Genomic DNA, 22919 nt, shown 5'->3' with positions numbered 1-22919 from the left:
GACATGGACACTGGCTTGCTGCCAGTGAAGGATGAGATCTTACTCCAGCATGCTCCTTGCTTGCCCAACTTCATTTGGTTTGGAGTTAATGGAACTCACTCAGCAGAAGACATCCTCCTGCCCTTGGGGTTTTTGCTGTGTAGAATTTTCAAGCTCTCCAAAATAATTTTGGTCAGAACTTAGTATTTATTTATTGATAAATAATAGTTATGTACTACTTTTTCTGCAAAACTGTAAGACCCCCGGGTATGTACACAATTAATATAAAAATAGTAGATCTTCACTTGCTTTCTTGTAAAGAAAGGTAAAAATTGTGACTATATTGCTAGGTAAGATTTTTTACTTTAAGAAGAAATGTTTGCCATGATTCAGCTTTCTTTCTCTCTTTTCCTTCAGTATTCTTCCTGAGCACATTTCTTCAAAAGGCAGAAGTTTCCACCCAAAGGGGGTTTTATGTTAATAATTTGTTGAAATGTAGCATTTTTGAGTAATATGATTTAATAAATGAATATGAGAGCTCAGAAATGCTTTCTTCCTTTTGCATTAGATCATACAGTGTGCCAACAGACTGAATAATTTTTAATAGTTTTATTTCATTTTTTGATTGAAAATGGGGCTCTAGGAAAAACAATTGTACAAATGTTAATTCTGTCTTTCTCCATCAGTGATTGCTGTGTTCTAGGCGAGTACTGTGTAGTTTCCTAGAGGAAAAAATGAAAATTCATTTTAAATGTGTATTTTTTTCTGTGGCTTGTTACATCCTTGTTACCAAGAGATGATTAAATATTTGACCACTCAGTAGTGTTGTTCTCTAATGTAAAGTGGTATTGTGAACTGATAATTTCATGGGTAAAATTTTAGTGTTTGAGGGTAAAAGGGGGAAATCTCATGCATGGCTTGCATGGCAGAGAGGGTTTTGATACTGCAAACATTTCCAGATGGAGGCAGCTCATGTGCATGTATGAACCACAGTAAATGCTTGAATGTGGAATATTTAACATTTAGAACTCTGCAGAATTGGAGTCACCTAGAGGAAGTCAGTAGTGGCTCGTTTGATTTATCACGAGCCTTGCAAACGTAGATCTGCATTTCAGGAAATCGGTGTACACTTGGTGGAAGGTTCTGGATCTAGGTTGAAACAGATATTTTTACAATTTCCAATGACAGGGACAGTTTCCTGAAGGCAAGTCATTGGTTTTAGACTTTATTAGACCCTTACTTTAATTACCACCTCATTACTTGCTTTTCTTCCACAAAAAGTATTCCATACTGTCATTTTCCCTAAGTAACTGGAAATGTGATTGAAAGGGATGTTTAAAGTGAGACTAATTCAAGATTAAATAGTCACAAATTATATTATTGCTACATGTAAACAAATTACTTGCATATCTGATTTTATTCAGATTACTTTTCAAGTGGTAAATAATGCTTTATCACTTATATAGTGCTCTTACATCTTTAGAGTGCTTTTCTCACATTAATTAATCATCATTAAACACTCTGAGGTGGGTAGGTTAATACTATTATCCCCATTTTGCAGATGAAGAAATGTAGACTGAGAGGTTGTGATTTGCTCAAGGCCATATAGAAGAAACAGAATCAGAGCTGGGATTAGATCTGTCTCCCTAGCTTCTCATTTCAGAAGACCAGCCAGGTTGTGAGCCACAGTTTTGAAGCAAAATGCTCAGCTGTGTGCATGTAGAACCAGCAGACATTTGCTTGGCCTTTTAGGTGCCTAACTTGCAACTTGTTTAAAGGGAAACTTTGCTTTTGTGCCATGCTTTGCATTTTCACCTTCATACTTGCAAGTGTGGAAATGGCCTCTCCTTCATTTAGGACCTCTTCCTAATCTGATACAACATTGTTATTTTCATCATTTTCAGTGAATTTAACTTCCATCTTGAAAGCTTAGAAGTTTCTTCTTCTCTGGACATGAACATCACTGCACGACTCACAGAGAGTAGGTTTATCATTGCCTGTAGATGATACCAGGACCAGCTCTGTTACAATTTTTCACAAGCTGAGACATAAATGAGGTTCTGACTTGGCAGCTTGTCTCACTGCTGTTCAGAAGAGATGAGAGAGAATTGCCCTCTGTGTGTTAGACCCAGCACCTTTGTAGGCAGTGCCCAGCTGCTCAGTAGGGAGAAACATTCACTTGCATGCCCTCCACCTTGGAGAAGTACCTGAATGAAGCAACATAGTCTGGGAATGGAGAGAACTCTTTGTGCCACCACTTTGTTCATCAGAAGTGGAGAGGAGTGGAAATTAAAAATAAAACCACAGGCCAAAAGCAAGTATGTGAGCACTAGCTTGCTGCCCTCACCTTCAGAAAAAGCCCCAAAATGAGGCTTTCAGGGTGTCAGAGAGACACAGCCCCAGTGTTTCCATAATTTCCTAGCCTTAACCACTCTGCTGTTTTTACACTGAGTTTTGACAGCTCAATCTAAAAACATCTGCCTCTGCTGTTTTTACATTGAGTTTTGCCTGGCAGCAGGGGTTTGGGGACTTTGCAAGGCAAAGTGGCCGTGGTGCCAGGCATCAGCTGAGGGTGTTGTGCTGCCCTGAGCTGGCAGCTCTGCGATGATGCAGGGCACAGACACTGCTCCTCTGCTCCCCCCAGCCCCTGTGCCTGCAGCTGCCTTCCCACAAGTGGCTCTCCGGCTCCCAGCTGGTCGGCAGCCTGGCTGCTGAGTTGGGAGCTCTGGCTTCCCTTCCCAGCCCTGACCAGAGTTAGTGGTTCTAACTCAGCCTGCAGAATCAGTGCAGTGCTTTTTCAAAGTGCTGCTCACTTGAACTTGTGGAGGAGATTTTGAACTCTTTGGATACAAGATCATAGAGAAGGTAGTGGATAGATAGAGTGGGAAGGGAGAATCTGTTGCAGACAGAAGGAGTTCTGTCTTTGGTCAGGTAGTCCTTGGCTGGATGATAAGAGTTGTCTGGTGGTGATTTGGAGTCATTAGCCTGCTATCTGCCGTGGAATCACACTGGCACGGTGGAACTGGGGACACCTGGGATGTGATCACAGCTCTAAAGCTGATCCTCGTGCTGTGCTTGTGACACCTACAAATGAGGGATTCCCTAACAGCAGCAGCACAGGCATCCCTAGAAATAGCTCAGGCACGTAGCAGTGACAGCAGAACAAGCATAATCTCCTTCTGGGAGAGTTTGGGTTTAATCCAGCAGGAATTACATGGTGGGTTGCAGGTGTGCAGGGATGGCCTCTCCCCTGTCCCAGGGGCTGCTTGTGGAGCTTGCAGGTGTGGATCTGGTGGGTCAGGGGCCTGAGAAGCACTGCATTTTATCAACTTGGTGTTGGTGGAAAGGAAGGAAACAGCATTTTTGCTTATTTGCTTTCTTTTAAGGCTGTGGAATATGTTTCCTGACAGTGGATTCTGTTTTAATCACCAGACCCATGATTAGGTAATGTTAAGTCCGCTGCAAGAGTAGTTCAATAAATATTTTAGTATGCAGATAAGCCACTGATAACCATGTGCATTCACAAACTCATACATTTTTATGCTTAAAAGGGGAGAATTCAGAGTTTGTTGGTAACACTTTGCTATGATGTCTTAAAAATAAGGCATGCTTGGTGGCAGTAGCTGTCCAGGTAAATGGAACCCTAGTGAACAAACAAGCAGGTCATTTATTTTATTTACCCTAAAAGGGTTTTTCATTCCTTAATTGTAACTCTGGATATAAATTATGTCTGGAAGATAGACTAATGATTTTCCTGTGTTTGATTAAAGGCAAAGAATCAAAGATTTGTTTATATATCTATCTGTTTGTTTCTTTGCTGTGATAAGACCAGTTGTTATCCAAACAGTGGGACTGACCTAATAAAGGTCATATGCATAATTGATCTCCATCTGTTTTTCAATATTTATTCTCTCTATTCTTTTAATAGACTTCAGTTCCAGAAGTGCGGTCTACAACATTTTTAAGGTGGTGTATTTTAGCACTTCTCTAAAAGGTCTCATTTTGTGCTGGCCATTGAAATGAAAAGGTTTGTTGTTGGTTCCACCCTTTGGTATCCCTTCAAGAGAGATTATATCAAAGAAGAAGAATTAAATTAAAATTGATTGGTGTTATTGATTTCTCTCTCTCTTTTTTTTTTTTTTTTAAAGGGTGGGGTAAAGGGTGATGGAAACGGTGTATGCCCCTATGCAGTTTTACTGATGGACTATTTCTTAAAAACATTAAAAGCACATGTGCCCAATTTACATATTTACTAATTAAAAAAGCTTCCTGGAAACATTAAATAGACTCTCTTCTGTAACCTTTAACTTTGTGGCTAATGGATATAGCTTGGAAATTTTCATAGAAGGTCCTCTAAATAATGTAAATGATTATGAATATGTAACTAGTTAATATGCAGCTACGAAAGGATTATCATGTAGAGGTTAATGAACATGCTGCTCTTATGGTTTGCAGGGCTTTTCTTTTTGTGCTTTCAGCTCACTTCATGCATGGAACGTCATGTATTGGGAATGGAAAGCTTCCTGTCTTTTCCATCTTCATCTGTAATGGGGCAATTAAATTGAAACTTTTTAAAAGGATTTCATAAACATTTTTGTATGCTAAATTATGTTGTGTGCTTCACAATCACTGCCAAATGTGAAAGGATGAAGGATGTGGGTAGAATAGGTTTGGGCTCCTTGAGACGTTAGTGATGGGCTCCAGTGTGCCTAAGCTTTGTTACCAGACAATTTATGTCTTCTGCAGAAACTTTACTCTTAAAATGGGCTTCATATTAATAGTATGAATTAGATTTCTGGCTTGATGTCCTGTGCAAGTCTGTGTATTTGCTCTCAAGATTAAAAATAGTTGGCTTGCACATTAAGGAAGATATTTTGCTAGGCATTTGATTTGTAGGAGTTTAAAGCAAGTGATAAATTTAAACTTGGCTTATGTGGGATGAGTTACCTGGCTGACTTTCCTGATGGATTATGAAATAACGTAACCACAAATGTAAAGCTGATCCTTTTCATTTAAGAACTTTGCTCTGTTTAAAGAATTATTAGCTCACAAAGTAGTCACATTTTTTTTTACTCCTACATGAGTAGGAAGTGCAGGGTCTGAGATCTGTTGTGCAAAAGCTGCACATATGCTAACTGAAAAAAAAAATTGTCTTTCATTCTGTTGTTTGGGGAAAAAAAAAAGAATTATCTGCTCCAGTGATTTCAGTGGTACTTGAATGTATGTTATTGTTTTCTCTGCAAATTTTCTCATTAATTGCTTTCAAATGTTAGCATTATTTTGGCTATAGAAAAAACGAAATTTGTAAAAAAAAATCTAGAAAACACTTATATTGAGGAGCTGTCTAGACATATTTAACTGCCTCATGGCTTCATTGCATTTCATATAATTGAATGAAATTGTTTGTGTTGTATTTTTGGTAACTACTATTCAGAGATCAGAATATGTTTTGAAAGACAAAATCTCCATGTAATTGTGGCAGAGAAGGTCACAGGTTTCAGCATCCTGCCTGTTTGCTATATATATATAGTCTAAAAAATTGCAGTTAAAAAAGATAAAATACTTAATTCTAACAATATACTTTATTTTGTAAATTCTTTTGTATCTCTTGGGAAAGCCTGTGGCATAAGGAAGTAGGTGAAATAATTTATATTAAAACTTACCTTTTTGACACCCAGAAAGACACCAGCAGCCCATCATAATGTCAAATATCTATGTATTTACACAGCACAAAGTTAATTTGTGCTTTTTCAAGTGAAAGTGGCCAATGGAGACATTTGTTGATGTACTGATAGAGGAAAAATGTTTCTGGTGCTGTGAGATTCATTTGTTTTGCTTTTTAATGACTGAGTATGGGAGTTACAGTGATGTCTTGTTACAATTTATGTTGTTTTCTTACTCTGCAAACATGTAACACTGAAAATAGATCGGCAGATTGCACAAACTGCTACTTATCTCAGATCCTGTGTCACGTAATAGTTATGGAGTAGGTATTGTACCAAAATAAGAAGTGAAAAGCTCAATTTTTTTCTGTGGTTATCACTCTGCATTAGCCTGTGATAAAGTGTGCTGCTTAAGAACGACCGTTCACACGCCTTTGCCCTGACAAATAAAAATGTGGGTAGAGAGAGCACCAAATCTGTAAAGCTCCTGTTCTAGTTTCTGATGCATTGACTTTGCAGCTGTGTGCTTAGCCTTGTTTTTTTCATGAGTAGTTATCTGTTTTAATGACAGGTGGTCACTGGCTGCCAAGAAAAAATCCAGCACTGGTAAGTAAAAAAATTCTGCATGTGTAAAATACTGATGAGTAACCTAGTTATGCTTTAGTAAAGTATTGCTGTTTATTCTGATGAGAGTCAAATCCTGCTAGCATGTTTTGGGGATTTTGGTTAGTGATAGTTCAGAATTGTTGCAATGTACTCTCCTTAAAATATATTTCTTTCTCACTGATATAATTAAGTCACAAATACAGTGAGCCTCACTGTTTATACTTATGCCTTAAAAACCTATCTCATCTGTCATTTTTGCCCAAGTAGCCTTGTTGGATGAATGCTTAATCTGCCTGAATGGTGAAAAGGTGCTCCCAGGATAGAATTATTGTTGTTTTCTACCTATGGAGCAAGTAGGGAAGTTCCACTTGCCCCCCTCCTTATGCTGAAACAACACAGAAAGTAATACCCCCCCCCAATAAAGTATGTGCTAAAGCTTAGTTTTCAATACTTAAAATAAATGGTTTGTTATATAAAAAAATTATCCCTGGGCATTTTTTCCTGTGTTGACAGTGTATGGTTAATAGAAAACATACCTAGTAAATAATAGTTTTGTATGGCATCTGAGGAAAATGTACATTTAATGGTGAATGAAATCTTATGAGTTACTGTGAGATATAATAGTTGATCTTACAGATATCAAATTACGATATATCCATGCTGTGTTTACCATGATTTTACTGAGAGAACAACAGGAGCTGTCTTGATTGTTGTCTGCAGGGTTATTGCAGAATCACAGCAACTGCCCCTTTAGTGGTGAGATTAAACCTTTGGTTATACACCATCAAGCATATAATATTTTAAATTTATTTTAAGAGGCTTTTTCTTCATGCCTGAAAGAACTCCAAGCAAATAATTTATATTTAGTGTGTATCAAATGTTTTTAGTTTAAATGCACATAGGCTGCAAGCACTGGATAAGAGGAAAAAATCAAGGCAATCTATACACATCATCATATTAAATTCTGACTATTGGCTCGCAAAAATAATCTAAAACTAATATGTTTCATTTATGTTTAAAATTCAGAGGCTGCATTAATTTTCAATAAGGGAAATATTGAAGTGCCTACTGGTGCTGCTGTGGTGAAGGCAGGCAGAATATCTCCAGCTCATGCACTTTCTCAGGAGCTTTGCAGTGTCTGTGCCTGCTGGCTGCCATGTGAAATTCTGCATGTGCATTCTTCCACTCAGAGACAGTGCTTTTCCAAAATAAACTATTTGGCAGAAAGCTGTAAAATTTGAACAGATTTTTAAAAGTTTGGAAAATTGTAACAATTATTTTCGTTTTTACAATGACTGATGTTTGTGGAGTGGCCTGGGAATGTTGGCTGTGGAAAGAGGAGTTGCTCCTGTGTTTGCTTTTATGCAAACTCTGGCAATGATCCCATGAACTCGAGGGTTTTGGGCACAGAACCTCTAATGAAAAAAATAACTTCCTGATTTCTTTTATATAGAAAAGCAGTTTGTATAGCATCCATACAATCTTTACTTCATAAAAAAATTTAAAATTTAGTAGTCTTATTTAGATCTTGATTGTGCAAGAGTTGAGTGCTCTTGTTTCAACTGAATAATTTGTTCATATAAGACCTTTTAAGTAGTCAGTGACACAGAAGAATGTTAAATAGGATTGGGTGAATAACAATAGGGTTTTAAAATGCTCAGCTTCAATATATTTCCATTAAATTATTTTCTTTTCCATTTTTCAGTGCACTTTTTGAAGTACATTTCTAAAGCCATGATTCCAGTAATGGCTTGGCTATGGGATTAATAGCTAGGCATGCATTTCAGCTTCTAGGGACATGTTCATAGCTGGGGTCCCAGTGTTCTTCCTCCCTTTCCCTTTGGTTCTTCATTGCCTATTGCAAACTCTAGCACTGGTGCAGCCCAGAGCTTGGGAAAGCATCAGCTATACATAAAGAGGGAGTTTCTTAAGTAATGCTGTATCAGGCCAGTTATTTAAAGGATGAATTTAAATTTTCTTTATCTGCATGGCCCAGTTCAGGATGTGACCCCACTTTTAGAGATTGCCATGGTGGAGGTTTGCTCAGCAAAGGGCAGCAGTCCCAGTACAAAAAGCAGGGTGCTTTACTTCTAAAGGAGCACAGCTTTTGTGGCAAGTGTGTTCTCCTGGACCCTGATCAGATTATTCAGTAACATGCAGCTGTCAGACCTTAAAGACACTGTCTTCTTTTCAGGTTAACAAAGAAATGTTGAGTGACTTTCAGCCATGAAATGCTGGGGATGTTTAGTCCTGCTGTGAGTGGAGGATTTTCATGCCAGGCTCTTCCCATGGAGTCCTCTCCTTCATTTGAGACATTTGCCAGGCCTTGTTTTTCAGTGGCTGCTTGGGTCCATTTCTCAAATCCAACTCTCTCTGAGGCAAAGGCTGGGTTCTGTAAATAGCATTAAGTAATTGATTGTTATTGTTGACACCAAGTTTTCATTATATTCCTTCTTTCCCCAAAACATCTCAGTGCATTTTGCTAAGATTCATGAGTTTGTCCTTCCTCTTTGAAGGAAGTGAATTATGTTTTCACTCTCATGTGGGCAATGGACAGAAAGACTTGCCTAAAATATGTGGGAGAAATCTGCTGTCACAGCAAAGCAGCAGTGAGCATCTTTGGTAAATCAGTTATGTGGAGTATGGTTTTAATGTCAAAATGGCATAAAAACCTAAATTCTTCTTTTCAGGATGAGTTCAACAACTTAGAATAAGTGGAAAGTAGGGTGGTTACATCAGAGTTAAAATGTGAAACAAATGAGTCAAAACATAAGACTATCAGATAATTTTTCATAATGAATGCTGAAAAAGATTTCACTCTGCTTAGGAATCTAAGAAAATCAATGGTAATATTTTGAGAGTTGTGTTATCAACTATGACATTCATTTTTCAGCACATTTATAGATTGCTTTCCTGAGTCATCCTCAGAAAACCTGTAATTTGCATCTTGGGTCAGTGTTGTTAAGTGTGCTGCTCTGTGCTTTCAGTTACCTTTTATTGCAGAATTTACTACCATATATATGTTTATTGTTTTGAAGTACAAGTAAACAATATCATCAAACCTGACATTTATATGCCAGCTGCTTCATGCAGGAGCTGATTTCTGACCATCTTTAGACTGGCAGGGGTCCATTAAAAGACTTTTTCCAGACAAATTTAAGTATTTAAGAAGACCTTTACAAAAGAAGGCTTTTTTGGAGGGAGTGTAGTTGCTTGTTTTGTACACAGAGTGAAATCCTTGCAGCCACTGAAAAGCTGTTTCCTGCAAAGTCCTGTGACAAGCCAGGTGTCTGCCATGGGAATGAATACCTTGTCCCAGTTCACCAAACCATTTCTCTCCTGGGTAGCAACACGTGGCATGAACCTTATTTATAATTTAGATAGAGAAGTATCAGAAGGGATGCTTGTCCCTTGTCTGAGCTTGAAAATGTGACAGAATCCTGGTGATCCAGCCATCTTTCAGGGGTGCTCATTCTTGGCAGGAACACCAAGTTCATGGGAAAATCAGAATTAAGATTTTGCTCATTTATATCAGCTCAAACCGAGGTCAGTATATGAGCTCTGCATAACAAGTTATAGTTTGAAGAATTTGCCTCTTACAAAGCATAAACTGGATTTTCAGTTCTTTTTCTAAATATTGGTGGTGTTATAACTTGGACTTGAACATGGAGTGAGGTGCTCCAAATCCTAGTGAAAGAACTGCTTCTTTGCACCATGAAAAATTCTAATTCTGAATGAGACATGCACAATCTAAAATAATCATGTACCTATCTTAATACACATTATTAGAAAATAATCTACCTATTATGTTTGTCATCCCATGTCTTTTATAAATGGGTTATTAATCAGCTGTATGTGTTAGTGTAAAACAGTTCCTTTTTCTGTATTTTTACGATGTTTTGATTTATTAGCAGAAAACCATTAACTCTTTACTTTAGCTGTGAAATTGAATCAACTTGAATTTGTCAACAGGAAGAAAGTGGAGAGTGATTATGAGGCTCTTCAGGAACGACTCCAGACACTGCCTGACAAGTTGTCCTATGACATCATGGTATGTACATGGCAGAGGTCACACAAGAAAATGGGCTGAAACTCTTAAAACCTGGGCTGCCTGCACTGGGGTGAGGTGTTAGGTTGCCAGTACTTAGTAATATTACATTTATTATGATAATAGTTAAACCTTTGCTTTTGTTTCTTTCTCTTTTCTTTGAAATCCATTACAAATTACAGTGTTACTGACAACTGAGAGCTGATGACATAAATGCTTAACACAAAACCTGACATGTTTGATATGTAAATCTATTGTATAGAAAACGATAATTATGACTGAATTACAGTACTTAGTCATTTCCTGAGAAGAAAGTGGCTGTAGTATTTCCTGATTCATGGAAATAAACCCTAGAACATTGATTTTTACATAAAAAGGTGCTGCTAATTTTTGTTCCACCAATCTTCTCATTGACATAGCAATCTTTTCTGGTGCTCTGAATCTTCCCTAACAGCTCTACATCTCCCTGTGTAAAATTTGCCCTGTTGGCTTGCACTCACCAAAATTTTGAAGAAATTGGCTTCTCTTTTTTCTCTCTTCCCTTCTTCTCAGGTTCAACTCAAAATACATCCTTGAAGGCAGGGAAGTTGTGCTGCACATAACTGAGTGGCTGATTTCAGCACTCAGTGCCTGACTGCTGCCTTCCTTGGCAGTCTGGCTCAGATAGGAGTTGGGTTTTTAGTAAGACAGTGCTGGAGTACACTTTACCATGTGGGAAAAGGGTTTCCTTTTGCTGTGCTGGTGATACAGCTCTGGATTTTGTGTGTAGTCCATTTGTCATGTGTATGTGTGGCCACATGATGTTGAAAGCATAAAGATTGTGGTGTTTTGAGGCATAGAAACTCCCTTATTTTTGAAAGAAAGCTAGATAGGGCTTATTCTTAGTTGAAGCAGCAGTGTTAATTCACATCTGTTACTTTAAATGTATAGAAACAGTTCCTATCCTGTTAGCCAAATATTTTCATATGCTTTTAATTTTGCTTTCATCATTTTGGGGGAAGGAAGAGTGAATAGGCAACTCATACAGTCTGCTACTTTAAAATCAAGTCAGGGGGGCATGCATGTAGAAAAAGCACATTCTACATAGTCTTAATGTCAGGGTCCTGCCTGCTGGGGAACTGTTTCCAGCACTGGTACCCTCCTGGATATGGAAGAGAGGGAAGATGGCTTTCCAGGGAGATGATCCACTGGGCCAAGTGCTCTGCTTCAGCACAAACACAGTGAGAAAACAAGTGGCTGTGCTGAGGAACTGAGAAAGAAGGCAGAAGAATAAAGTAGAGGGAGCTGATACAAACTGTCTGAGATAGGTCTCTTTTTACCCTAAAAAGAGAGACTTGATGTGGATGGCCATCTCCATTTTAGATCTATTTTGATTTTGGTCTCCTAATTTCTTCATGATTGAAGCCCAGAGGCAGCCAGGAAGGTGGCAGTGGGCCTGGGGGTCAGAATGCCAGGGCAGGCATAGGGGTGGCCAAGGCTCCTCACCTAGAGGACTTACCCAAGCACTGCCTGTAAAATTTGGGCAGTAGAAGATGTCTTAAATCATAAAACCACTATCCTAACATGTTGCAATGCATGTTAAAATGGGGCATTCATATGTTAGGAAACAGATGTAAAGTTCTATGTGTTGTCACCTATGTACTCCTGCCTGAAGTGTCCTGCCTTTATCTATTGTCCTTATGCCTGGAGAGCAAGTAAAGGGTGAGAATTGCTTGTGGAGCATCCCGGGCAGGTTGAGGTGAACGTCTTACCTGGTGAATGAGCCAGCAAAGTGAGATTAAACACTGTCTGTGGTCCTGCTGGGAGCAGCAGTGTCTTACACTGGAGTTTCTGGGTTCTTGGTATTACCAAGACAGATTCTGAGAAGAGCAACTCATCCTTGAGTTGATCACTTAAGTATTTTAAAATTGTTTAAGTATTTAAAGTATTTTTAAAAAATTGAAGTATTTAAAAAAATGCAAGTATTTAAAAAAATTTAGCAAAACTAATCTGGCTTTTATTAGGAAGTGAATGTAGTCTTCATATAACACAAATAATTTGTATTATCAAGGTTTATATGTTCAGGTGAAGTGAATTTGTTTTCCAAGTGAGCATTCAACTGTACTGTAGTTCTGTGTCGCAGAACAAGTTGTCTGGTGAAGTTCAAGTTTTCAGATACTGTAAGTACAATACTAAATTCAAATGGATCTGATCACTTCAATATTTATAATGGGTTAGTCACTAAATAGCTGCTGTAGAATTTTTATTTTTTTAAAATCTATGGTTTACTTTTTTAAAAAAGCTAAGACATGTATGGCTGCCAAAGTTTTATTTTCATTAGTGATGTGTGTGTCTTTGACAGGTACCTCTTGGTCCTCTTGCCTTCATGCCAGGAAAGCTTGTCCACACCAATGAGATCACTGTTCTGCTGGGGGACAACTGGTTTTCAAAATGCTCAGCAAAGCAGGCTATTGAGCTGGTTGAGCACAGAAAAAAACGTATGTATGTTTCTGAACATAAGCTAAAATGATGTACCTTGTATTAATATATACAACTAGTGATATCTGTGTTGTTTTCTTTTTGTGAGCTCACAAACAGAAGTCCCATTCAGGTGTTATATTAATTTAGCACCTTGTTTTCCATCTTTGCTTGAGACTTGATTGGCTATGTCTAATTAGAAAAAGAAACCAAACTAAAAACCCCCTTTCACTGTATTTTAGTGTAACAAATTCTGGGTTTTCTTCCAAACATTGGACAAGTGGACACTGCCTTGGACTTTTGCTCTTAGTTACCCTTATTCCCTGCGTTTTGTTCCCTTGTCTTGTTTCTTATTTCTTTGCTGTCTTGTCCTGTGTTTTGGGTTTTTTTGTGTTGTTTGTGGGTGTTTTGGTTTTTTTTTTGTTTTGGCCATGTAGTTTTCCATTTTTTCCCCTCTCTCTACAGATACTTTGCACCTGCTTGTTGGTTTTTGTAGTTGCTGCTCAGCTGCATTTCTGCCTTCTGCCCTTGAAATTCCTCAGATGTGATCTCCTGGATCTCCCCAGATCCATTGCAGTTGATCACCACCAAATTCATCTTACATAGAAACACATCACAAGGGCAGATAGGCAATTCCTGGGTTAATTCCCAGCTTTTTGTAGCTGCTGTTGAGATCTTGGCTTTCAAGAGCCAGGACCAGAGCAAAAGCTGTGCATGGTGCACTTTGGAACTTCTTTATGTTAGAAAGAATGAGAACTTAAAATATTTGATGTAAATGTCAAGCAAGTAAAAGCACAACAAAATGGAAAATAAATTGGTGCCTATTAGCCTTTGTTGTTTGCTTCAGACAAGCATTTGAGTTGATTTTTTTCTTACTGGTTTATCTGTAACCTGTCCAGTTCCTCAGTGGATACTCACTGCACCTTTGCCCTGTGTATATTACAACTACCACAACTATTTACACTGGATTTTTGTCTGACTGCAGCAATCCATGTTGCTGCCTGCAGCAGAATACCCTAGAGATTTCCCATCTAAATAAGCCTTTTTTCCCAATTCTGTGCAGCAGTATTTATATAAAAAGAGGACTTTTTTCAAAATTGTAATGAGGATTTTTTTATAAAATTCATTTTCTGTATGACTTTAAAATACTCCTTTATGAAGAGCATTGCCAAAAGTATGCAATTTGTATTTTACCTATTATCTTTCTCAATCTCGTTCTCCTGACACAACTTTGCAATTTTCTTTCTTACTGAACTGAATCTACATTATTTATTGTGACTCTTGTGAGATCTCAGGTCCAGATCTTTTTCCTTGATCATCTGATATTTTTTTCAGTGCTGCAGAATATTTTTGTCACCGTTACATTCAGTGAAATCATTTGACCTTTGCATAGTAGATGTTTGAACATTAAGTAGTCTGCTGGGAGACACACAATAAATGCTGGAGTCTTTCCTTTATGATCTTTTAAATTGCATTTAAAATATGAACTCAGAAATATTAATTTCTTTCAAAGCAAAATAGTCATTGATGCTGGATAGAAGCCCTCCATTCAGCTGATAGCTCACTTCAGCTGTGTGATGGCTGCCAGTGGGAGGCTCCAAAACACTGGTATTAACTAAAAACTTTTTTTTAAGGACTGCTCTCAGTTTTAGATGGTAAAAGCGTATTAGTACATATGATTCTGAAAAAAGGCTACTTTTTTCCTAGATATACTTTTCTCCCTTAAAAAATACAACTGACTTAAACTTTTTAAACCATTTTCATGCTAAATGAATGCACCTTAGAAAAGAATATTGGAGATTTTATTAGTTTGTTCTAAGAAAAAAAGTTATATATGTAGAAGACCTGTAGGCCATTGCTATGTAATATGAATTGGCTGCTTGTGGCACAAATTTTCAAGGCTGGTGTTTGGCAAGTGTTGGTTTAAAATCTCTTTCCTGTGTTTAGTGCACTGCAGGTAATTTCATAGGTGTGACTTCTGCTTTCAGTGGCAGTTTGGGAGCATAGCTTACAAGGGGGTGTGTATTGGGCATTATCATCACATTGACAAATGTGATTTGATTTTTGGTACATAATCCTTTTGTTTTGGCCATAAATTCCAAGAGTAGGTCACACACACTGGAAAAGAGGGCAGGCTCACTGCGAGGGATTACACTGCCAGCAGTGCCCCGTGTCCTTCGTGCCAGGCAGAAGGTCCTAACGGGGCAAAGCTTTTTTAAGCATGTGTTTAAGGCCAGTGTGTGCTTAAAGGCTTTGATATGCAGGAATTGGGCTCTGAACAGAGTAAAGAGAGGCTCATGCTGAAATAAACCTAGCTATATTTGTTGATGGTTTGTTTTTTCAGTGACCTACATTTTTTAATCTAATATTACTGTTTAATTTAGATGGGTGTTTTTTTCATAACTAGCTGGTCAGAATTGTTCAGATAACAAACTTAATTAGTACAGCCCTAGTAATTCAGTGCTTGAACAGGAGTTAGGACTATAAGGAAATAATTACAAGACATTTTCATTGCATGTCATCTCTCATGTTTCACTGCTGAATTGTGAGGAGTGGGAGAGCATCTGTTCAGGGTTCAAGTTTTCTAGGGGGACTGATTGTCAGGTAGAAAAGGGTAAGAGATTCTTTGAACAGTTTTTAGTGTTCTTCCTTGCTGGTTCTGGGGAGTTTTCCTTCTTGCTTTTGGCTCATGTGTGGGTCTGTGTATTGGAGACCTCTGGTCACCAGGGCTGTCCCTGCTGGCCTTAGAGTACCCCACTGCCTAACAGGTAATTTAATCTAAACTCACAGGACACTTTACAGTTTGGCTCCTTCTGCGTCTGTTGGGTGCATACAAGAATGGAGAATGTGAATTTGCATGCTTAAGCAGCAATAGTGCCAGATAAATCAAACAATACCAGTGAGTATAAAGCCTTGGAAGTTAGGGGTAGCAATAAGAATGTACTATATAAAAAAGCTTTAAATATTACTTAGTACTAATTAGGTCATCCTTTTTGTCTTAGTAGTTTTGTTAAATTTGCTTTTTAAAGGAGAATGATTGAAAAAATGTTTGCTTCTGTGGAATAGAGAAATGCCCAGCCACAGTAGATTAATTTCTTGGTTAAAATTTATTTAATTGAAAGGAATAATTGAAGGGTGACTGTACTGAATTTTAAATGCACTTTAGCTGACATAGCTGTAGAAAGCCCTATTTTGGGGATACGTTTCTGTTTGCCTAGCTTTTGATTTAGATGCAAATTGTTCAACACTGTGATTGGTTGAAATGTATTTGGTAAAATTTGGGACAGTCACTCATGTCAAATGTTACTTTTTCATCAAATATTGATCGTGTCTTCTTGAATAATATTTGAGTTTTGCAGTAGGTTTTTAATTTGCTGTGCGTTTTTGTCACATTCTAATTACTAAGTTCCAAAATAGTTAATAAACAGAGTGAAGTTTATAGAATTGCCAAGTATATTTTTAATTGTTTTAAATTCATTGCAGTTTGTTAAACCAGGTAGTACAGATAATGGGGAACATTTCACACGTGTTTGTGTGTAAAAATGTGAAGAAATAGTGAAGTAGATTAAAGGATATGCGCACCAAATTCCATTAAAATAAAAGAAATTAGCTTTTTAAGTATGTCACAGTTTAGCACAACAATAATGCAATTGTACTTTTTTTTCTCCTACAATTATCTTGCTTAAGGTACTTCATAATATTTCTGTTCTCCTCAAGGCAAGACTGTATTGTCTCAGAATTCAAAGAGGGAATAAAGATTCTTTTTGTGAATATGGGATTATATCTTTTACGTGTTTGTGATGATATAAATTACATTTCTTCTCTATATCAGTAATCGCATTAATTCTTTAAGATGGGAAATTTTTCATTACAATAGTCCCTGTGGTAGTTACTATAGAAAGAAATTAAATAGATTTTTCTTGTAAATATTTGTGGATTAATTCAGTATGCTAGGTATTCCAAGTGTCTAAACATTTTAAAAGGTGGGAAATTAAAACATGCACACAGAACTAGGAGTGGTTTTATTGTGTTAAAAATTTATCAGATCCCACTTAAAGGAGAATTGTTGAACTACTTAGCAATTGTGTCTCCAGTATATGTAAGAATACCCTTGCAGTGTCATGCTGCAAATGAATTCATGAAATGAAAATACTGATTACATTAACATACAGTATTGTGATAGTCCCCAATTGTAAATTGCAGTGTGTAACCCCTAATACAAATATTTGTGTCAATCAAAATTGACCGATAGCTCAGGATACAGGGTTTAAAGATACCATTGTTTTAATGAGATGATCCGGGTGGATGAGGACCACTTTGAATTTGTTCCTTATCAGCATTTCCAGAAAAAAAGGTTTTGTCTCCAAAATACATGATAGGAAGGCTTTCTATTTCCCGTCTGTGAATGAGTGAAGCCTTTTGAGGTTTTAATGTTTTATCCAAGGGTAAAAATATCTTCCCTGATATTCTAAATAATGTAACGCTAACTTGTCTACTCACAGTTTTTGGGGTTAAGAACAAAAAGTGCAGGCAATGCTGCAAAAAGATTCAGCTTTTGCTTTTTTATAGTTAAAAAAAATATAAAAAAAAATCTATTTTTCAGCTCTTTTTCTGCACAGCAGAGAATTCTGTTCCACTGTGCTTTTAGTATTTTTTTACCATTTTTTGCGATTATCACTTCGTAGTTTGATAACCTCTCTCAGTTCTTTCCTTACCCTTGTTAAGTTAGGGAACTGATTCGATGCAGTGCTAAGTGCTCTAAATTTGCTCTGCAGTTCCCAGGAGGTGTTTGGCTTCTCACAGGACCACAGTCTGGGTATTTTAACCAGAACACACTGGAACAAAGTAAGGAGAATAGACTCCTTTCTCTAAGTTACATACTGTGATTCAAATAAGCCCTTACCTTTTTTATGATTCTTACTGGGCAACAGAGGAGTTGCCTGAATGCCACCCTCCTTCATTTAGGAGGAATTTAAATGTATTCAGATAATTCTAGCAATTACATAGGTGTGTGAACCTAAAAGGGACATGCATTGAATTTACTTAGTATTCCTAAAGCCAAATTGGCTGTACAAATTTTTACAGAAGGAAATCCAAATGACTTTGGTTTTGGTACCAAGGGAACATGGAAAACAGAATGAAGATTGTCTTTAAAGGGTAAAAAGCTACTGCACAAAGGCTTGCATTGCATTTTAAAGAACTGGTGCAATTGCTTTTATAAGGAATGAATTTACATGTCTTGTTGCAAGCAAAAAGAGCTTAAATCCATATATACAAAAAGTCATCAGGATTCTCTTTTCACTCTTAAATCCATTTCTAGAAAAAATGAACAGAAAAGAATAGAAGATCAGAGAAGGGTGTTTTGAAAAGCTTCTAGTAGATACTGCTTTCCTTTTTTTTTTACTTGTTTCAAGTAACCTGTGATAGTCTGTTGGAAGAGTATTGGCTACAAAAAATTCTGTTGCTGATTCAATATATATTTCTTGAAAATGCATTCAGAAATCCTCAGGTGATTGATCTACTTATGCAGACCCTAAAAAGTAAGAAAATAAGTAGTGAACTTAAAATGCCTGTAATTTCCATGGTGAGAATGTGATCTACTGAGGTTCTGCCTTCAGGTTGTACCTCCTGATTCTCACTCTGGAGGAGGTGAACACCTGTCAGTAACTGAGGTAGCTGGTTGTTCCTGGCCTGTCACCACTCTGTATAAACTGTGTTTAAGACTGCTTATCTTCTACATGAGAAACTGTGTTAGACAGCGAGAAGATCTTTACTCTAAATCTCAATTGCATGCAGAATTCTTTGTTACACTTAATCTAAAATTTCTGTCCTGTCACCTATCCTCAGAGGAGATTATTTCCTGTGTTACATCCGTGAGACTCCCCTGAAGACCAGGTACATTAGGCTCCAGCTTTGTTTCAGTTTGTCCTGTTTCACAAAGTCTGACTTTTCAAAATAGATCAACCTGTTCTCACTATTCTTGTCTGTTCTTACTATTTAAATCCCAGTGTAACACACAGTTTCCAGAAGTAACTAAAATAATGTCTATGATTCCCCAAATCCTTATAGACAACACTCCAAGGACATTAATGTCAAACTCAGATAATTAAAATTTGTATCCAGCCAAGCTAATTAACCCATTAAAGCCAAAACGCATAGATGAGAATTTGTGTCAGTTTGGCATTAGTGCGTTGTCATGTCGTGTAAAATCTGGCTTCGCTGGACTTCATTTCAACAATATGAAATGTGTTCCCCAATTATTTTTTTCCTCTACCAGTGTATTTGTAGCAAGCAGAGGGCTGCTTCTTAAAAATGACTAATCATGGTATAAGGAAATCCAGTCCTTTCAGACTAATGAAGGAGCTGGGAAAGAATGATGTAAATGTAAAGAAATCTTGCTGCCTGTAAATATGAAAGGCTGCTATGCAGGGGAAATCTGCTTATTGTGATTTCTGGTTTGAATACCTTTTCCTTTTGGTGGTCCAGGAGAGCAGTCCTAGAGGCTCTGGGGGGCTGTGGCACTGAGCTATCTTTCCAAATGGTTAAGCTGAGACATGTAAATAGGAACTACACGGGTTCACCTGAAAGCCATGTCAGACTTTGCTCAGATTATTGGATGTGACAAAGTTGGACAACAGCCTCTGGTTCAATCCGTCTTAAAAGGCTCTAAGAAGCTTAGACCACGGGGTAGTAAGAGGAGGAGACTGTGGAGCCTCTCTTATTCTACCAGTATTTTTATGGGGGTCTCAATTAATAAAAACCCCTGTAGTTTGTAGTGACTTGTTCCTTACTAGTTCCTGTGTGCTTCAAAATTCAGTGAATTCCGTTGGAGGCTTTTAGAGTGTGCAGTGGCAAGTTCAAAACACATAACCCTGGGCTTGCCCTGCGGTTTGGTGCATGAGCCTTTTTCCAGGAGACCCCTTCTTTGCTGAGGGGCCTGACCAAGCGAAGATCTCTGCTTTGGCCAGGCAGGAACCTTGGTTTTCCTCTGACAGGGGAGGTGTGAGCAGCCCAACAGGCTGGCTGGGGACAGAGTGTCGCATAATCCCAGCTGTCCGCTGCCGCGCTGTGTGGCCTGGGGCAAATCACTTAAACTGTCTGTTTCTTCATCTGTGAAATAGGAGAGAGTTATACTCACCTCCCTCGCAGGGCACTGGGCAGATTAGTTAATGCTTGTACAGCATTTTAAAATAAAATACTGTGTAACTGCTCAGTGTCCTCACTTAACGGAGCAAGCAGCGTGCACCCATCTGGGAAGCAGCATCACAGCCTGGTGCTCCAGCAGCAGCATAACCTAGATGGCTGCTGAACAATATTTAGATATGCAGGCAAGGAGTGAGACACTTGTTGTGATGAAGAAACAGCTGAGCATCACCTTTACTATGGATGTAAAATAAAAACCAGAGGAAAATTGGTCCCAACTATGTATGTGCTTATGTATACTGAGAATATGTTCAAGAGCTGAAGGCACGATTGGGAGCATTTTGTAAAAAAACAATCACTACCTTTCTTTTATTTGGACTTTGGAGGGTGTGTTAGACACCAGTAAAGCTGTGGATGATGTTGATGTAAATTAACTGATAATAAAAGCTGCTGTGTCTGATGCAGGACAAAGAAGTCGTGTAAGGGAGCAGGACCCTCAATGCACGTGGAAGGAACTGTGTCCTCTGCTGGGTCTGAGCTGGCACTGCTCAAGACATCACATAATTTTTTGGAAATGGTATTTCATCCAGGAGGCAATGCAAATGCAGGGCCTTTTTCAGAGAAGCTGAATCTTAAGCTATTTGTTAGAAACAGCCTGAGGAATGGAGAATGACTGCACATTTGACACATAGCTTGCTGTGTGGTTTAAAGGCTAATGCTTTTGAAATACCCTAAAAGTCTGAGCTTTGTCTTAGTGCTCCTTGTGGGAAAGGATGGACATTGCTTGAGTAGCCTTTTCCAAAAAGCATAAATTTCTTTCTAAAGTATTTACTGCAAGTAATACATTTTAAAAGCAATTGTATTTGAGACAGTGTGAAATAGCAACGGGGAAAAAAAGCATACAATACTGAATATTATAAAACTGTGAGAGTAATCTCACGCACTTGGTGGTAGTTGTGTTTTGCCTGGACTGTTTCATGCATAATTCCCTCTCCTCTGTGTGTTGGGGGGGAGGAGGGATAAGAACCTGTTTGCAGAAGTGAGTCAATAAGTAGGTTTAATTTTTAAGTACAAACTCATTTTGTCTGCTTAAATACATTTTGAAATAATTTAGTGGTTATTTTTGTATTCTCACGTATCCTTATCTGAAAGGCCTATCATTATAAGAAATGCAGTGTCTGAAATATTTACAACTGTATACATAGCCAGAAAACTGTATGGGGAGTAGCTGTGTATGTACTTAAAACTTTCTAGGATTAGCCCCAAGACCAGCAAGATACTTAATTAAATATTAAAATTAACAGGCAGAAAGAGAGTTAAGAGTAGAAATACTCTGAGAATAATTTTTTAAACTGGAATATTTTGTAGTTATCTTCCCTGTGTAGAAGGGGAAGAGCAGGATGCTATACTTGTATCCTGTGAAAATAAATAACTAGGTTGTATGAGGTGTTTCATGTGCTGCAGTGCTGGTGCTCATGTGAGTGTTGTTAATGGAGAGAAGCTGTGCTGAGGCAGGAACTAGCTTAAAAAAGTTTCTTGGAGTGTGACTTTGATGACCCTGTGTTAGGGATGATCTCTTTGCCTCCTTCATAATATTGTATGAGACATCTTCTTCTGTATTGCTTTAATGATTCCAGAAAGGAATTTTAAAATAGAAAATCAGCTTACTTCCTCACAAAGGCTTTTAGCTCCTTCAGGGTATATAGGACCAGTAGGTGCAAGGTCTTAGAGATCCTCAGTTGAAACTAATTTATGTAGTAAGTCTTCCCTCCTGAAAATTTGCATTTGTATTACTTTTGAGTTGAACAAAGAGTGCAAGTCTATTAATATTATTAGTATAAGGCTTTAATTGTGCCCTCTTTCCCCCAATTCTTAAGTCTTAGGAAAGCTGTGTTTCCTTTTCAGGCGGTTATGACCTTCTTCTTTTGCAAATTAGTTTGTTTTTTATGATAACTTTAAGGTAAAAGTGAAACTTAAGTTTTTAATATTTTATAAATTGCTGTTGAAAGGGTTCATTATTTAATTGGCACAAGGGGATATAGAAAGCAATGTCTCAAATGAACTAATGTCTGAGAACTGGGTAGTTGTTAAAAGTAGGTTTGCAAAATTGCAGTGAAGCGTAGTTGCCCAGACAGAAGAGCTGTCTGCCTTCTGCTGGGTGTTGAAAGTACAGTTATTAGGGCATGAGCATATTTCTCTTGTCCATCAGAAGAGAAATGTTTGGACATAACAACAGGAATGAAGTTTCATTGGATTTTTAACAGTGGATTTCAAATACCGGATTTAATTTTGTCAGGCTAAAGCAGACTTTCCACCTGGTTGTTATTTTATTGAAACTTCTACTGAAAAGAGACAGCTTGTACTTATTTTTACATTGACCTCACAAGTCAGCTTTTTGGCTTGTGACAATGCACTTCAGTTACCTCCTTGAATAACTTTGGGAATATTATGGGTAATATTAATAGAAGGCTCTGTGCAGCCTGTTTGTAAAGGAGATAGGACACATACCTTTCTCCCCATATCTGTGCCTCGTTAAGAGGGGATATTGTCCAAATTAAATTGCAGTTTGCTTAAATCCACGCCTACAGCACTGTGTCTGGCTCACCCCATTTTTCTTCTTAGAGTGGTTTCGCAGTTAGTGTTGAGATCAAAAACAAAATATGTACAACTTCTTCATAACAAATCAAAGGGTTAATTTGTCTTTTACAGAGATTTTTCCATTCTGGTTTTAAGTAATTACAACCTGTGCAGTTGTTATCTGCAGGCGTAGGAGTCTGCTCATACCATGACCTGCCAGTTTTAACAACTGTCTTTCTCAGGCTTTAGTGAAACCGAATTCTTCATCTATTCAGGCGCTGTTCTTAAATTGTAATCCCTGTCTCTACTGGGTTTTAAGCTTACTTTTTCTTCCTTTTATTTGTTAGCTAGAATAGCCCTCGATTGTATGTTTTGATGTATGCATAACTAGTCTTTTTGTTTATACTGCCTCTTGATGCAATTTTCAGTGTTTTTTCCCCAGATTT

General features: G+C 37.7%; 1 protein-coding gene across 1 annotated transcript in view; it reads left to right on the top strand.

Annotated features, from left to right (window-relative positions):
- Positions 1-22919, top strand: part of URI1 (URI1 prefoldin like chaperone) — a 41184-nt gene that overhangs the window by 5584 nt on the left and 12681 nt on the right. Inside the window, exons 2-4 of the mRNA XM_033069435.2 lie at positions 6214-6248; positions 10221-10299; positions 12638-12773. Of these exons, the coding sequence (XP_032925326.1) occupies positions 6214-6248; positions 10221-10299; positions 12638-12773 (250 nt within the window). The remainder of the gene's footprint in view (positions 1-6213; positions 6249-10220; positions 10300-12637; positions 12774-22919) is intronic.

This window comes from Catharus ustulatus, chromosome 11 (assembly GCF_009819885.2).
Source record: "Catharus ustulatus isolate bCatUst1 chromosome 11, bCatUst1.pri.v2, whole genome shotgun sequence".
NCBI classification, from domain to species: domain Eukaryota; kingdom Metazoa; phylum Chordata; class Aves; order Passeriformes; family Turdidae; genus Catharus; species Catharus ustulatus.
The sequence above is the reverse complement of the archived record's forward strand: the minus strand, read 5'-3'. Positions and strand labels throughout refer to the sequence as shown.